Source organism: Hordeum vulgare, chromosome 7H (assembly GCF_904849725.1).
Source record: "Hordeum vulgare subsp. vulgare chromosome 7H, MorexV3_pseudomolecules_assembly, whole genome shotgun sequence".
NCBI lineage: Eukaryota > Viridiplantae > Streptophyta > Magnoliopsida > Poales > Poaceae > Hordeum > Hordeum vulgare.
The window spans coordinates 581,489,228-581,507,661 of record NC_058524.1 but is presented as its reverse complement, the minus strand read 5'-3'; the positions used below and the strand labels follow the sequence as shown (position 1 = coordinate 581,507,661).

The 18,434-nt window shown below is 44.7% G+C and overlaps 2 protein-coding genes across 2 annotated transcripts; one reads left to right on the top strand and one right to left on the bottom strand.

The window, feature by feature from the left end:
* Positions 1–154: 154 nt before the first annotated feature.
* On the top strand, positions 155–2,936 carry LOC123413314 (non-specific lipid transfer protein GPI-anchored 9-like). Its single transcript, XM_045106257.1, has 3 exons — positions 155–646; positions 1,564–1,590; positions 2,548–2,936. The coding sequence occupies exons 1-3, from the start codon at positions 322–324 to the stop codon at positions 2,655–2,657; spliced, it is 462 nt and encodes a 153-aa protein (XP_044962192.1). The 5' UTR covers positions 155–321; the 3' UTR covers positions 2,658–2,936.
* Positions 2,937–4,544: 1,608 nt separating this feature from the next.
* On the bottom strand, positions 4,545–9,445 carry LOC123409832 (protein CIA1). The gene is made up of 10 exons (XM_045102702.1): positions 8,987–9,445; positions 8,745–8,891; positions 8,422–8,640; positions 8,203–8,267; positions 7,043–7,108; positions 6,814–6,891; positions 6,089–6,151; positions 5,522–5,591; positions 5,210–5,293; positions 4,545–4,988 (listed from the first exon to the last, which is right to left on the bottom strand). The coding sequence occupies exons 1-10, from the start codon at positions 9,170–9,172 to the stop codon at positions 4,911–4,913; spliced, it is 1,056 nt and encodes a 351-aa protein (XP_044958637.1). The 5' UTR covers positions 9,173–9,445; the 3' UTR covers positions 4,545–4,910.
* Positions 9,446–18,434: the final 8,989 nt, after the last annotated feature.

Genomic DNA, 18,434 nt, shown 5'->3' with positions numbered 1-18,434 from the left:
GAATCCGAGAGATGACTTGTTGCATTTGTAAATATAGATTTCACTACAGCCTTTGAATTTGAATTTGATAAAAAAAAAAACAGACGGAGTAGGCTGCCAAGTGTCGATGGCCATTTCTTGGAACCCGAAAAGTCGACATGGGAAACCGCGAGCGAATACCCTTCTCTTCTCTCGGAACACGCGGCGCACTCCTCTCATAAAGAGCAGCGCAGCGCTACCCTCTCAGTCTGTAGAAGCCGCCAGTCCACGCTCCAGAAAAAAAAGGCACCACCTTTCTTCGCTCGTGACACCGCAGCAGAGCTTCCCCCGGGAGAGAGAGAGATGGCGATGCGGGTGCGGGCGGCGCTGGCGGTGCTGCTGATGGCGGCGAGCGTGCTGGCGGCGGGCGCGGCGGCGCAGTCGTCGGGCACGCCGGCGTGCGCGTCCAAGCTGGTGGGCTGCGCCAGCTCCATGAACGGCACGGACGCGGAGAAGCCGCCGGAGACCTGCTGCGGCCCGCTGAGGGACGCCGTCAAGAACGAGCGGGCCTGCCTCTGCGCGCTCTACGCCTCGCCCGAGATCTTCAAGGCCTTCACCATCAACGTCACCGACGCGCTCCGCCTCTCCAAGCGCTGCGGCGTCACCGAGGACGTCAGCAGCTGCCCCAGTAATTCACCCCCCCCCCCCCCCTCCCTCTCCTCTCTTTTTTTCTGGATTTTTTTTTACCACGCGATATGCCCTCCGTTTTCTTTCGGATGCGATTTGGTTTGCCCGATTCTGGTTTAGGATTTTTTTTGCTAGGACGGTTGATTGCAGAAGATGGTGAATTAATGCATGCTTGATCTGAATATATCGTGGAAATTACTGCTGAATTGCGTGACCAATCTGTCTAAGCAACCAAGTACAGTAAGACGTAAGCTACTCCTGTTAGTAGTAGTTAGCATCACGTTTGGCAGATCAAAATGTGCAAAGGGATGATAAAAAAATTCCCCTGTTTGAACTTTTAGTTTCTGTTATCCAAGTAGTGGGAAACGGGTTGATCCTGATCCCGGCTCAAGGAAAACCCGGTACTTAGGTTGACACGTTTGTTACTTCGTTGCGGGTTTCGTAGGGAAGTTGGTCTTTAGCAATTCTGTGACTGTCGCCATCAAATGGCCGTATACAAGGAAAAAAAAGCAAAATCTAGGTGTGAAATCTTGGACCAGGTGGCTTGTAATGGAGAGAAAGAAGAGCTTGGAGGCATCAAAAGTTCTAGATGCCTTCATTTTCCCAACTCCAGATGTGGTGGTGATTTGAGTTTTATCCAGCGACATTAGGGTGTCAGTTTGTCAGATTATGCCGATTTAATATGACATAATCGTTGCCATGGGGATATTAGTCTAAGCCCAGTCTTGTACACATTGTTTTCTCCATTTTTCTTTGTGGTGGTTAAATCGGCTCTGAAAATTATCCAGTTTGATCTGTACTTGTCCAACTGTCATAATCTATTCTTTGACCTTGGCAGCAGCTGGTATTTTGTTCTGATAATTTCAGTATATATATCTTACTTTCACTTGCTGATCTCGTTGCATTTTCAATCCACAGGCACCTCTCCGACGAACTCTCCTCCAGGTAACATATGCATCTTATACTTTCTAAATGGTACTAGTATACATACTAAAGTTGCCACTTGCTATGCTTCGCTGCCCTGTTGTCTGAATCATGACACTTTGCCAGCTGAAACCTCGTGTTGGTCAGTTATCGGATGATCGTGGCTGCTTGTGATTATACATGGGAAAATATATTATAGAGCCAAATCACCCTAGTTGCATTTAGTAATATGAGCATAGGTCTTGGACATGCGCCATGGCCTGTGAAACATTTACTTATGGGAAACTAGACACTGCATGTGAGAAGAGTTAAGACATATTCAGACTTTAGGGTCAATTCACGGCTAAAATACACAAATGTGCACTAGATGAGCTTGAATTTCCTTTTCCGTCAGACATGCACTAGAGTAGTAGACATGGTCCCAAGGATTGATGTGGACAACAGTGTAGCAGATCCATTTGCAGATGGGGTCATTGTATGTATTCATCCATTTGGAAACATGTCCATGGCAAGGTGATAAATGCATTGCATTACAAAGTAGGAACTGGTATTTGTCTGCTGGAATTTATTTGACGTAGATCTGCCTTTAAGGCTGCTAGCCAACCAAATACCTGCACTCTGCATAATTTTAGCAAACTTGTTAGAGCCAACCAAATACGCCTTGTTCCATTCAATGTACCTGAAAATTGAAATTGGAGATTCATATTAAGTGCCAATATGATCGTTTATTCTCACCATAAATCATCATGGTGAAGGTTTTGTTGAGTTGTTAGTTGTTACTAGTACCATAGTTGCCATACTTATTTGATGTTCATAAAGGGGTTTCCTTATGTTGCTTGTAAAATTCAGTTTAAGAGATTAGCTCAAAACACAACAAAAACCTGATCTCCAAGCAGGAAGTTTGACCCCATCTTTGTTTCGAATAGCCAAAATAAACAATGATACACGGCCTCACAAACATCTTCCTGTTGATTGCAGGTTCAAGTTCTTCTCCATCAGGTGGCAAGAGCGCCGGGCACCGTACCATGTCGGCCAGCTTCGTGGGGCTGATGAGCCTGTTCCTGGTCCTGTGGTCTGCACTGGCATAAGCATGTTGGACATGTTCTTCTGTCAGCTTATCCTACGGTAGATGATTTGCAGCTGTGGTGGTTCTTGGTGGTGTCGTTGCATTTGTTTTGCTGTGCATTGGTTGGTGTTGCCAGTTCAGTAGACTTCCTGTGAACAAGTATCTCGGCACTCTATTCAGACCTGTGATAACCAGAGCAGAGTGGGAATTGTGTGAGACGTATTTCGGCTTCACTATTTTATTTCCTTTTTGGATTTGTGCTAATAAGAGGAGGGCACTGACGCCTAGAACTTGATTTAAATCATGGTGTTGCTACGAGGATTAAACGAGGGGCGCTATGGTTTGAATCAACCCTGGTGGGTGGTTGTTCCTCTGAAGCAAGCTCAGTTACAGCATCTACAACCGGAAACCCTTAAAGCATCTCTAGCAGACCTCATATAAAGCCGCGACCCACAAAATAACTGTTAAAATGTAGGTCGACATGGAAAATGTTGTTCGACCAGACCCCACAAACGTGTCCGTCCAGTAAATATTTTTGAGGGGTGTGCCAAAATCCCATCCCAACCTGCGGAAACGCAGGTTTCCTCCTCGTCCCTACGGTGCCCCGTATCCCAGGAAAGCGGTTGGCGGGAGGGACATTTCAGCCCACGCCCTTTCCCCACCCCTTTCGCCGTCGCCCGTCATTGGTTTCGCCCGTCCGTCGCCGGTGATTCCGGCCATATCTGCGGGTGGAATCATGCCGCGGGGCTGCCCCTACCCTCTTCCACCGAGTCGTTGCATCGGCTCCCCGGATCCGCCGATCCATCGCCAGATAGCCACCGTCGCCGAGCAGTCGGTGAGTTTGTACTTGTGCTTGTGCTGAGCGGTATACATAGTTGGTTAAAGCGGCACGCGTATTTGTGAATTTAGAAGGAATTGAGCCCATGCGAGAAGTTTTTGCTCGACGATCAGGACGACTTGGATGTTGAGACGCTGCTTGTCAACTATCGCCAGCAGACGTTGGTGATGGCCTTTGCCATGAAGGGGCATGAAGACGAGAACCGAAAGAGGCAGCAAGGATCGACCGCCGTCCGTCTTTGCATTCTTCGAAATCGCCATCTTGGAAACGAGATGTTGATGCAAGACTACTTCCTGGACAATCCAACATATCCGCCGCACCTTTTCCGGAGAAGGTATCGAATGCGTCGATCCCTTTTTATGGAAATTGTTCAACCTTGTGAGGCCAATTCTCGGTATTTCATTGAGCCAACACAATCAAGAAAGGTGGTCCATCTTGAGAAAGTCAATATCGTCTTGATCTAGCTCAAGTGGACTATGTGCAATGTATAGGTTTGCTCTTGATAGGTTTTCTATTTTATCGGTCTCATGGTGGTAGTTGGGAGACCGGGTTATAGGATCAATTGTCATACTATCAAGGGAGTAGTTTGATCGTATCATTCGTTGAGAGCTCAGTCATCTTCATGACAAGCTTGAGTTCATCGAAATGGAGTTTATATACACCTTCTATGATGTTTTCGATGTTAGAGTTTTTGTCCGTTCTTCATTCATAGAGATTTCCCTCCTCTATATCGTAGAGATTGCAAAAGGCCAAGCAATCCCTTTGACGCTTTGGTCCACAGATACTAACCTTCGGGTAAAGACCACACGAAACGGTCATCAGGAATTACAAACAGTAATGCTAACCATCTACTCCGCTTTACAAAATTTTAACATTTGTTTCAATGGCAAGCCAATATATTCTGCTCCTGAAGCTTTCCACTATAAACCCCGTGCAGCAACAGTGAACATGATCGTTTGCCAGATAAATCTCGCTGGGTTAGAAAATAACAGGTACTCCGGCTATCAAATGATATGGAATCTCAAAATCTCATCAAAGAGGCAGCAACAATGACATCAAATCGCCAGGCAGTGCGACAAACAATATGGGATTTCCATTTTCCAATGGCAAAAACTATGTGCCAGTTATATCGGTACAGGACCTTAATTTGATGTTTCATAGCTCATTTGTAATAATAATAATAATATGATAACACGGCTATCGCTTCATATTGTATACACCAACAGCCCCACACCCTGTCAGGATGCCAGAGCTCACGGCTTGGATGGCAAATCCGTTAAAAGATCACCACCATCCTCTTGCAGGTAAAGAAGTATCAGCTAACCTAAGGGAGCATTGTTTTGGAAACCAGAAACAAAATGGCAATCCCTACACTGATCTGCAATTTTAAGGTACACAGCTAGAACTATAATCATATTGCAGCCGATAGACTACAACTCAATCCAGTACATTCCCCCGCAGCTCCCACAATTTCACTGTGCCGTCATCGCTCGCGGAAGCCAACACCCTCGGATCCTACGAGTTTATTAGACAAGAATTAGTCACTTCTAACCAAAGTAAAAGATACTTGAACCATTATACGACAATTTTGATAAGCCAGCTTAACAGTTGAAACCCTTTAACAGCTTCACTGCAGTGATGTGATAGTCTCATAACGGTATGAATTTCTAAACAATTGAAACCCTTTACCAGCTTAACACAATCATGGCTATTTTTTGCTATTTTTCTGAGATTACCTGAGGACACCATCTGACACAGTTTATATCCATGTCATGTGCCTTCTCTTTCTTCAGTATTAATCTGTAGGAAGGCCCCTCAACCTGCACCGTCCAAGGTAACTGTTAATATTTAAATAAAAAGGGCTGTCACTGCATTTAATGAATAAAGCTCAAATATTAATCCCTAGAAAAGTATGCACTCCACATTGAAACATCGCACTCCACTATCTACCGCAATGTAACTTGGACAAACTAGTCAGCTAAGCAGATCCTATAAGAGATAAATCAAGAGTGGTGAGAATTTGAATGTTCAGCTGAAGGATAAGATACCATAGTACTCTTCTCCTCGGTAAATAAACAGATAGCATCATCACCTGCCCCACTGGCAATAATATCCTCGCTGCATGCACAGAGGAGCATGAAAAATGTCAAAGAATAGTACAAAAGGTGAAAGACTATTCTATTTCAATCCAGCATGTCAATCCAAATCGACTTATGTAAAGACTTGGGTAGATAAGAATGGTCAACTATCAACATTTGTTCCATATAAATATACGACAATTGTATTTTGAAAACATATACATAAATGGTCAGTGATATCTTTCGTGAACATGTAGAACTGACAGTTAAGGACTTTGATCGGCTTTTTCTGCAGGATTCTGATCATCGGTCCAACAGGAATATTGATGTATATAATCAAAAGCTTACTTGCATAAATAGAATGAGCCTCCTTTCTGCAGAAATATAATGTTTTCAACCAGAAGCCAGAAACTATTTTTATAAAATTTATATTGTTGATTGATTTCATAAATATGCTTGTGTTCTTCTATCTGATAAAGAGTAATTTTGTTTGCTCCCTCGCAGTAAATATGTGTTAGTTATTGGAGTTCAACTAACCTTGACCAATGGGCTGAAAAAATAGTTCGACCATGATATCCAGATAATGTAGAAAGATGTTGCCTGAAATTAAATAATAATAATTCTGTTAATGGGTGGTGTGGACTGGACGGCGTCACTGCAGTGATGTGATAATAACAATATCAGCAGAATTAGAACAGTTACACAAAAACACTGAAGTCGACTCATAGTCCATAAGCGAGGGAATGGTCAGAACTAGCAAGTATGTCTCAACTAATCAGAACCTTAACAATACACTAAAGCCACCATATGCCTGGAAAGGGCTGAGTAGTACTAGATTTGCACTCCGGTGAAAGCGAAGCAAAATTTTACTCAATGTAAGCATTGATATTTGATCTTAATAGCAATAACGATGAGTACATCTAACTTATACATTGGTAATACTATACCAAACAACCACTTCCCCGTGAAGAACAGGCACATCGCCAATTATTAGTTTGCAACTATTCCAGGGAGTAAAGTGGCAGATAATATGAAAATATAGAGATATGCCAGACTAATAACAACAGAAAGCACAAGAACACTAACATACTTGATTCATCACTGGCATAGTCTAATTTTTGGGTGGAGACTAAACGTGAACTACCACACAGCTTGTCTACTTCTGCAATCATATCTTTTAGGCATAGCTGTGTTATTTCAGTGTTATTGAACCTTATACGATAAATATAAGTCAAAAATGATATCAATACGAAAACTCTTACCAAGATTCATGACCTTCTCCAGTTGTTGGCTGCGACAAATCAACACTCGTATCCCAAATCTTCAAAGTACAGTCGTCACTGGATAAAAAACATATGACATTAGTAGCTTTTGCTAGGGCCTGTCTGGAACAGAGGAATTCAGCAGTGCTAGAGAATCTGGGAAAATATCACGTTCCAAAAAGAGCCTATAAAATAAAGAGGGATATTAATCAAGCATGGTAGAGCGAACCTGCATGTGACCATCCTATCCCCTTTCTGGTTAAAAGATACTGACCATACTGTTGAGGAATGACCACTGTAATCAAGAAAAAAGGAGATCAACTATAGCAGGGCAAGATGCAATAATCAGTTAAGCTCCAACACCAGAAAGAATAATCAATATAGTAGTGTTCTGTTACTAATGAGAGAACGTAATGTCCTTCAACAATTGAAATGAACAATCAAAACTTCAAAAGGAGATAAATATATGCTCTATTATTTTTAAAGATGATAGCAAAAAGTGTAGCATAATCATCCAAACAAGATGGAACAGTGTCAGGGTAATCTTAATAGTTAATAGCAACATAACACAAACACATTACAATGATTGACATGTAATCCCAGATTATGTTTTAGCAAAGTGGGAACTGTGAAAAAAAATAGAAGTGATATAATTAAGGGATATTTATACCAAAACAAAAGGACACCAGTTTGATGCGATACTATTGATCTTAACTGTCCATAAATCTCTCATCAACACCTCATGGTTTAAGTTGGATCCCTAGAATTATCTCTTACTAATTACACACTTTATAATTAGTTCAGAATCAAGCTTGCTAACTACCTGGACCTTGGATTTTTTTCCATCCATAAAGTGGTTTGTTAAGGAGGGGGGGGGGGGGGGGGGGGGATGTTGGGTAAATGCATGATCTTCTGAAATATGTTACTAGTTATATTTTCATCCAATACACATTGGTAGAATCGTGCGTGCATGTACATGGTTGCTAGTGGAAAATAAAATATGCAAGATCCAAACATATTAAAAGACGATATGGTCATGGGGCAGAAGTTTAGTCCAGATCATAAAATCAACAGTCAAAAGACTCATAAAATGGGTTTTCATGCATCACATCTTTTTCACAATCATGAATCATCAGCATCAAATAATCTGGGATTGATCTTCTAAAGAAACATAAGCTGGGCATTTACACGATATTACAATGTACTCATTGCCTGGGAGTAAATAATCTGGGATTGATCTTCTAAAGAAACATAAGCTGGGCATTTACAAGATATTACAATGTACTCATTGCCTGGGAGTAAATAAGTCAAAGCATATTATACCACAAGCAGTACAAGTTTTATCAACCATAGAAAGGCAAAAAGGGCTGGACCGAAGAGCCTCATTACCTGTTACCGGCTTCAGTTAATGTCTGTACACAATGCCAGTCATCATCGCCGTCATCAGCCCAGACCTACACCGAAGCTTCCATCTTAATGATTAATGCCACTTAAACACTGCAAACCGAACAGAGCAAGAGCAGCCTATCCACAGCCTAAAAGCACTAGACAGCAAAGTAACGCGGGCCGAACTAGTGCATTACAAATTAAATTGATAAGAGTTCATACCCTGATAGTATTGTCATAGCTGACAGAAACCAGAACATTAAGGATTGGGTGCCACTGGACCATCTTCACGTCCTGAGTGTGCCCTTGCAGCACGGCTACACACTCGTGCTCGTTCCCTGGCTGCACCTCCCATATCCACACAGCCTTGTCCCGGCTGCACGTGGCGAGCAGCGAACCGGACTGGCTCCACGACACGCTCTTCACCTCATTATCATGCCCCTACCCATCGCCAGCAGAGAGTTAACATCCACAGGTAACCAGCAGTCTCCACAGCAAATAGTGGTGACACTGAACCCAAAAAACAAATTGAGCAAGAATTTCACCTCCAATGTGGCGACGCACTCGAAGTCCCCACCGGAGTACTCCCAAATCGCTGTAGTGCCATCGAAACTCGCGGTCGCCAACAGCTTCCCGTCCGGGGACCAGGCGCAGGACCTCACCGTGCGTTCGTGCACGCCGTCGAGCACGTCCTGAACAAAGCGAGGTGGACGGACGCCAGATAAGGAAACGAACCACTGCAACGCAGCGTGGAGCTCTGGAACAGGCTGAAGCAGATTGGCCTTACCGAGCAGTCCCAGACGCCGTCGGGGGCGCGCTTCCAGATGCGCACGGTCTTGTCGCCGCCGCAGGAGGCGAGGACGGGGCCGGCGCCGGCACCCGGGTTGGGGTTCCAGGCGAGCGACCACGCGCGGTCGGCGTGTCCCGTCAGGCGGTGGGTCTCGCGCAGCTCCGCCGCGCCGCCGCCATCCATGGCCTGCTCGCCTGCGATCGCTGCTGCCTAGGGTTCCGGGTGAGAGTCGCCGGTGAGGAGTGCGCCGGGAGTGCAGAATAGGGAGCTGCGGAGGGGAGCCGAGGCGGCGCGAGGAGGTACGGTGTGAATTCACCGGATGGTGAGGATTTAGCGGGAGGGAGGCGGCGGCGGCGGCGGCGGCCAGCGAGGAGGGATGGTGGGGAGTTCGTTTACTGGTGGCCTGTTGGGGTCAACCGCGCGTGGAGGGCACGGGCCGCTGCCCGGGCTTTCGGTTTCTCGGTTTTTTTTAAGAATTCGGTTTTCTGATTTTTACTACCGACCGGTCTTTCCAGAAAATGCTAAGAGCATCTACTCCTCAAATCCGAACACCCATGCGCTCGTGAACACGTTCGTGCAAACCAACCTATGATTGGATCTTAGAGAAACAACGGTATCTTCGTCCTATCAGGGTTCAAATCCTGTTGTTTGCATTATTTCTGAATTTATTTCAGGATTTCCGGCGATACGCTTTCAGTTGAAGGAGATGTTCCCGTCAACGACGAGGCGTCTACGATGACTTCGTAAATCTCAAGATGATATGTCGGATCAGTCTCTCGGAGGTGCTCATAGGGGGTAGAGTGTGCGTGTGTGCGTTCATACGGGTGAGTGTATGCACGTGCATATGAGCACTTGCGTCTGTACTGTGTTAAAAAAAGAATGTGTCCGTGAATAACACCCGTCGGTCTTTCATATAAAGTGTTGTACATCTATATACCATAAATGTGAAGGCTTAAATCTATGCAATCCATAAACATCGATTATACAATACAAATTGTTCAAATTCAATAGTTCAAAACAAAACAAAGTAAATTATAATTCAACATTTCGTACATGTCAAAATGAAATCAGTATCCGAGCGTGACGGATGCCTCGTTTGCTGGTCAAATCACTAGCCGGATGCCATCTATTCCATCTATACCTAAATACTTGTAGTTGGAGGGAACTAGACTAGTTCCCTCCAACTACAAGTATTTAGGTACATAGGGAGTATTTCGCATGCTCCGAGGCCATCCTTGCATCATTGTTGCATGCTCCGTTGTTGTCGCAACCATTGTTGAGGAAATTGTTAATTAGAAACTTCTCGGTTGGTTGGTGAGTAAGGGGTTAATAGAGTTAATCGGTCATTTAATCAATTAATCACACGATTTATCGGTTAATCGGTTACTCGGTGAGCCTACAAGTAGGGATTAATCGCAAGTTAACTCGTTAATCGGACAAATTCTTAAACAGGAGTCGCAACCGCCCTCGTCGGCTCGTCCCCCCCAATGCTCGTTCATCTACTTTTTCTTCTTCGCAAGCCACTTTTTTGCATGCTCCTCATTCAAGAGGACGTAGTCCGCCAACATGATCTTGACATCCTCAGCGTCTCGTGCGAGTTGCAATCTCTCATTTTCAAGCCCAATCTCTTCAATTTTCTTGGCCTTCTCGAGCTCCCATTTGATTGCCGCCTCTTGTTTCTTCAACTCAATCTTCTCCCTTTCAATTTCCAGCTTTTTCTTCGCCCTATTCCGGTCCCAATCCATCCTCTCCTTTTGTGCATTCAACATGAGCTTGTACCTATCCTTTTTCTTGTTCTCCCTCGCGGAAAAAAATGCACGCCCATGTGGAGGACATTTTTGTTGTTGCGGCGTCACAGGAGGCCCTTGCCTTCTCCCACTTGTTTCCCATGACTTGACGCTTATCCTTTGGCACGATGGCTCTTCCATTCTCGATGACAATGTCGTCCTCTTCATCGTCCAGCCCAATTAATTGGTGGGAGTTTGAGTCTTCATTCCTCCTCTTGTTTGCCTTGAGATCGGCCACAAGTTGTGTCCACTTTGGCACTTCATTCAATATGATCCAACAATGGCTAAAAGTAAACGACTTATTCTCCATTTCGTGATACAAAGTGGCCGCCACCTTCAACTAGCAAACAACATATGTATAAGCACGAGAATGTAAACACGAGAAGAATATGCAAATGGTGACAAGATGAAGCAATTGAGCTTACGTGAGTTTCCACTCCCATCTCAGTTTGAGGGCAGTTGGTCACTTGTGAGTAGTAGCCGACGTACTTTGTTCACTTCCCCTTGAATGATCCTCCATCGATGTTGGAGAGATGCCACATTGTGGGTGGTCACAATAGGGTGAGGCTCCACATATTCCTTTTGGTCGTGATTCTCCTATCAAATGTTCTCCCAACACTTGATCACCATTTGCTCGGTGCCGCATACTGGATCCATTGTTGTGGTCAACCAAGCTCTCACCAACAAGAAGTCTGCATATTAGAGGAAGGGTTTAGTGGATTTGGCGCAAATTATGACGAGGTTGGGCTCTCGGGTCCGACATGACGGTCGCGCATGGGCGCCCCCATATCTGCTCCATATTTGGGTTGGATGTGAGGGGTGCCAGTCAGCCCGGGCGTTTGAGGCCCGTTTAAGGAACCGTTGATATCAACTAAGCAACTTTATTCTCGTAGACTATGTTGGGCCTCTAATACGTCTCCGTCGTATCTACTTTTCCGAACTCTTTTGCCCTTGTTTTGGACTCTAATTTGCATGATTTGAATGGAACTAACCCGGACTGACGTTGTTTTCAGCAGAATTGCCATGGTGTTGTTTTTGTGCAGAAATAAAAGTTTTCGGAATGTCCTGAAAATTTACGGAGAATTTTTCTGGAATAAATGAAAAATACCTGCGCAAAAGATCCACCGGAGGAGGTGTGCCAGTGGGCCACAAGCCCAGGGGCCGCGGCAACCCCCCCCCCCCTGGCCGCGCCGTGAGGGCTTGTGGGGCCCATGTGGCACCACCGCCTCCAAACTTAGCTCTATATATTCCGTTTCGCCCGGAAAAAAATCAGGGAGAAGGATTCATCGTGTTTTACGATACGGAGGTGCCACCACCTCCTGTTCTTCATCTCGAGGGCAGATCTGGAGTCCGTTTTGGGCTCCGGAGAGGGGAAATCGTCGCCATCGTCATCATCAGCCTTCCTCCATCGACAATTCCATGATGCTCTTCACCGTTCGCGAGTAATCTCATCGTAGGCTTGCTGGACGGTGATGAGTTGGATGAGATCTATCATGTATTCAAGTTAGTTTTGACGGGGATTGATCCCTAGTATCCACTATGTTCTGAGATTGATGTTGCTACTACTTTGCCATGCTTAATGCTTGTCACTAGGGCCCGAGTGCCATGATTTCAGATCTGAACCTATTATGTTGTCGCCAATATATGTGTGTTTTAGATCCTATCTTGCAAGTTGTAGTCACCTACTATGTGTTATGACCCGGCAACCCCGGAGTGACAATAGCCGGAACCACTCCCGGAGATGACCATAGTATGAGGAGTTCATGTATTCACCAAGTGTTAATGCGTTGGTTCGGTTCTTTATTAAAAGGAGAACCTTAATATCCCGTAGTTTCCATTAGGATCCCGCTGCCACGGGAGGGATGGACAATAGATGTCATGCAAGTTCGTTTCCCTAAGCACGTATGACTACATACGGAATACATGCCTACATTAGATTGACGAACGGGAGCTAGTTACATATCTCTCCGTGTTATAGCTCTTACATGATGAATCACATCCGTCATACTCATCCATCACCGATCCAATGCCTACGAGTCTTTTACTACTGGTCCTTGCTATGTTACTTTGTCGCTACTACTGTTGATACTGCTGTTACTCTGCTGCTACTTGCTACTGCTGTTACTTGATGCTGCTGTCACTAGTCACTACTGTTGTTACTTGTTACTTTGCTGCTACTTGTTGCAAGACTTTTCTAGGCGCCATTGATACAACAAGTTAGGAATAGTCTGCCGTCAACAGACCCTTTTCTGGCACCGTTGCTATCATACCACTTTGCTACTAATACTTTGCTTGCAGACACTAATCTTTCAAGTATGGTTGAAACTGACAAACTCAGCTGCTAATACTTGAGAATATTCTTTTGTTTCCCTTTGTGTCGAATCAATAAATTTGGGTTGAATACTCTACCCTCGAAAACTGTTGCGATGCCCTACACTTGTGGGTTATCAAGACTATTTTCTGGCACCGTTGCCGGGGAGGTACACCTATATTCTCTGAGTCACTTGGGATTTACGTCTGCTGATCACTATGAGGAATCCGAAAGATCCAAGAACTGAAGTCTTGCCTTCCACTATGAGGACAGGTAAGGAACTGACATCTAGCACTGCACTTGATTCACCTTCAGTTATGAGTAAGTTTGCGACACCACCTCCTACTAGAAATCTTGATATGTCGCCTGTGCTTGATGATGCTACTTCTGTTGCCCATGATGCTTATGATGATGCTATGTTTGATACTATGTCTGATGATGCTATGCTTGATACTATGCCTGATGATGTTATGCTTGATACTTCTTTGCCACTTGGTGCATTCCTTGATGCACATATTGCTAGAGTTGCTGCTAGATGTGATGATACTTCTGAAACTGCTGATACTATTGAAGTAGAACCTGCTATTTTGCCTGCTAGAACTATCTCTCCTATGCCTGAATTGCCTGATATGCCTGATGCGTGTTATGTTATGGAGGGAGAGATACCTGAGGATTTTCTTGCGTGTAAGGATAGCTATGATGTTGAGAATTTACTGCGCAAGTGGAAAGAAAAATCTCTGAACGCTAAGATGAAATACGACCCGAAGTTTGCCACTTCGCCTATCTTTGTGACCGATAAGGATTATGAATTCTCTGTCGACCCTGAGTTAATCACTCTGGTCGAATCTGATCCTTTTCACGGTTATGAGTCTGAAACGGTTGTAGCCCATCTTACCAAACTGCACAATATAGCCACCCTATTCACTAGTGAGGAAAAGATCCGCCACTACTATATCCTCAAGCTGTTTCCTTTCTCACTAAAGGATGATGCTAAGACCTGGTTCACTTCTCTTGCTCCTGGTTGTGTGCGTAGCCCCCAGGACATGGTCTACTACTTCTCTGAAAAATATTTCCCTGCCCATAAGAAGCAAGCTGCCTTGCAGGAAATATACAACTTTGCTCAAGCTGAGGAAGAGAGTCTCCCACAAGCTTGGGGGAGGCTCATCCAGCTACTGAATGCTTTGCCTGATCACCCTCTTGAGAAGAATGAAATACTTGATATCTTCTATAATGGACTTACCGATGCTTCCAAAGACCACCTAGATAGTTGTGCCAGTTGTGTTTTTAGGGAACGAACCGTAGAACAAGCTGAGATTCTATTGAATAATATCTTGTGCAGTGAGAATGCTTGGACTATTCCCGAACCACCTCCTAAGCCAACTCCGAAGAAAAGAGGTATTCTATTCCTCAGTCCTGAAGATATGCAAGAAGCCAAGAAATCTATGCGAGAGGAAGGCATTAAATCTGAAGATGTCAAAAATCTACCACCTATCAAAGAGGTCCATGGTCTCGATAACCCGATACAGGTAGTAGAAGTAAATTCTCTGCGTAGGTTTGATGAGAGTGATATTCCTTTTGATAAACCTGCTAGCTTATGCATGGATGAATTTGATAACTTCGTTGCCAAACAACAAAGTTTAAATGATTATGTTAGCAGACAATTGGAACAGAATGCTCGTATGCTTAGTCATTTAAGTGCTTGTGTGGACAGAAATGTCAATGATCTTAAGCTTGTGAGTAAACATGCTTCTATGGTTACTACTCAGGTAGAACAAGTACTTAAAGCTCAAAATGACTTGCTCGATGAGTTGAATGACAATTCCGTCAGAGTCGTCACTAGAGGCGGTAGAATGACTCAGGAACCTTTGTATCCTGATGGTCATCCTAAGAGAATTGAACAAGATTCTCAAGGAGTTAGCACTGATGCACCTAGTCATCCTAGAAAGAAGAAGAAAGATGATAGGAACCTGCACGCTAGCAACCCCGTTGCTGCTACACCTGAGAGTCCAAACGATGTCTCTGTCTCTGATGCTGAAACACAATCTGGTGATGGATATGATCCTAATGATAATATCAATAGTGATGTTCATGATGATGCTCAACCTAGTAATGATAAGGATGTGGAGATTCAACCTAGTGTTGATATTGATAACCCACAACCTAAGAATAAGAGATACGATAAGAATGACTTCGCTGCTAGGAAGCACGGTAAGGAAAGGGAACCGTGGGTTCAGAAACCTATGCCCTTTCCTCCCAAACCATCCAAGAAAAAGGATGATGAGGATTTTGAGCGATTTGTTGAAATGATCAGACCTGTCTTTCTGCAAATGCGTTTGACGGATATGCTCAAGATGTTTCTGTATGCTAAGTACATGAAAGATATTGTGACTAATAAGAGGAGGATACCTGAGGTTGAGATTTCCACCATGCTTGCTAACTATACCTTCAAGGGTGGAACTCCTTGTTGGGGAACGTCGCATGGGAAACAAAAAATTTCCTACGCGCACGAAAACCTATCATGGTGATGTCCATCTACGAGAGGGGATTTCCGATCTACGTACCTTTGTAGATCGCACAGCAGAAGCGTTAGTGAACGCAGTTGATGTAGTGGAATGTCCTCACGTCCCTCGATCCGCCCCGTGAACCGTCCCATGAACCGTCCCGCGATCTGTCCCACGATCTAGTGCCGAACGGACGGCACCTCCGCGTTCAGCACACGTACAGCTCGACGATCATCTCGGCCTTCTTGATCTAGCAAGAGAGACGGAGAGGTAGATTAGTTCTCCGGCAGCGTGACGACGCTCCGTAGGTTGGTGGTGATCTAATCTCAGCAGGGCTCCACCCGAGTTCCGCAGAAACGCGATCTAGAGGAAAAACCGTGGAGGTATGTGGTCGGGCTGCCGTGGAAAAGTTGTCTCAAATCAGCCCTAAAACCTCCTTATATATAGGTGGGAGGGGAGGAGCCTTGCCTTGGGGCTCAAGAGGCCCCAAGGGGTTCGTCCGATGGGGGGGGGAGGAGGATTCCTCCTACAATCCTAGTCCAACTAGGATTGGAAGGTGGAGTCCTTCCCTTCCTTCCCACTTCCCCCTTTTTTTCTCTTTGATTTTCTTATCTCCTGCACGGGGGCCTCTCTGGGCTTGCCCAGCAGCCCACTAAGGGCTGGTGCGGCACCCCTAAGGCCTTTCCCCGGGGTGGGCTGCCCCCCCCGGTGAACTCCCGGAACCCATTCGTCATTCCCGGTACATTCCCGGTAACTCCGAAAACCTTCCGGTAATCAAATGAGGTCATCCTATATATCAATCTTCGTTTTCGGACCATTCCTGAAACCCTCGTGACGTCCGTGATCTCATCCGGGACTCTGAACAACATTCGGTAACCAACCATATAACTCAAATACGCATAAAACAACGTCGAACCTTAAGTGTGCAGACCCTGTGGGTTCGAGAACTATGTAGACATGACCCGAGGGACTCCTCGGTCAATATCCAACAACGAGACCTGGATGCCCATATTGGATCCTACATATTCTACGAAGATCTTATGGTCTGAACCTCAGTGCCAAGGATTCATATAATCCCGTATGTCATTCCCTTTGTCCTTCGGTATGTTACTTGCCCGAGATTCGATCGTCAGTATCCGCATACCTATTTCAATCTCGTTTATGGGCAAGTCTCTTTACTCGTTCCGTAATACAAGATCCCGCAACTTATACTAAGTCACATTGCTTGCAAGGCTTGTGTGTGATGTTGTATTACCGAGTGGGCCCCGAGATACCTCTCCGTCACACGGAGTGACAAATCCCAGTCTTGATCCATACTAACTCAACGGACACCTTAGGAGATACCTGTAGAGCATCTTTATAGCCACCCAGTTACGTTGTGATGTTTGATACACACAAAGCATTCCTCCGGTGTTAGTGAGTTATATGATCTCATGGTCATAGAAATAAATACTTGACATGCAGAAAACAGTAGCAACAAAATGACACGATCAACATGCTACGTCTATTAGTTTGGGTCTAGTCCATCACATGATTCTCCCAATGATGTGATACAGTTATCAAGCAACAACACCTTGCTCATAGCCAGAAGACCCTTGGAGAGAGGTTAAATAGGAATTCATACATCTCCGTTGTGCTGTTTGCGTAAGTAAGATGCGATCCTACTAGATACCCATGGCAACCACGTAAAACATGCAACAACAATTAGAGGACGTCTAACTTGTTTTTGCAGGGTATGCTTGTGATGTGATATGGCCAACGACGTGATGTGATATATTGGATGTATGAGATGATCATGTTGTAATAGTTAATATCGACTTGCACGTCGATGCTACGGCAACCGGCACGAGCCATAGGGTTGTCTTTAAACTAACGTTTGTGTTTGCAGATGCGTTTACTATATTGCTAGGACGTAGCTTTAGTAGTAATAGCATAGCATGCACGACAACCTCGATGGCGGCACGATGATGGAGATCATGATGATGGGGATCATGGTGTGGCGCCGGTGACAAGAAGATCATACCGGTGCTTTGGTGATGGAGATCAAGGAGCACTTGATGGTGGCCATATCATGTCACTTATGAATTGCATGTGATGTTAATCCTTTATGCACCTTATCTTGCTTAGAACGACGGTAGCATTATGAGTTGATATCTCACTAAAATTTCAAGACGAAATTGTGTTCTCCCCGACTGTGCACCGTTGCGACAGTTCGTCGTTTCGAGACACCGCGTGATGATCGAGTGTGATAGACTCAACGTTCACATACAACAGGTGCAAAACAGTTGCACACGCGGAACACTCGGGTTAAACTTGACGAGCCTAGCATGTGCACACATGGCCTCGGAACACAAGAGACCGAAAGGTCGAGCATGAATCGTATAGTTGATATGATTAGCATAGAGATGCTTACCACTAAAACTATTCTCGACTCACGTGATGATCGGACTTGAGATAGTGGATTTGGATCATGTACCACTCAAATGACCAGAGAGATGTACTTTTCGAGTGGGAGTTCTTAAGTAATATGATTAATTGAACTAATTATCATGAACATAGTCTAATGGTCTTTGCGAATTACGATTTGGCTTGCGCTATAGCTCTACATTTTTATATGTTCCTAGAGAAAATTTAGTTGAAAGTTGATAGTAGCAAACTTTGCGGACTTAGTCTGTAAAACTGAGGATTGTCCTCGTTGCTGCGCAGAAGGCTTATGTCCTTAATACACCACTCGGTGTGCTGCACCTCGAGCGTCGTCTCTGGATGTTGTGAACATCCGACATACATGTTTCTGATGACTACGCGATAGTTCAGTTCAAAATACTTAATGGCTTAGAAGCAAGGCG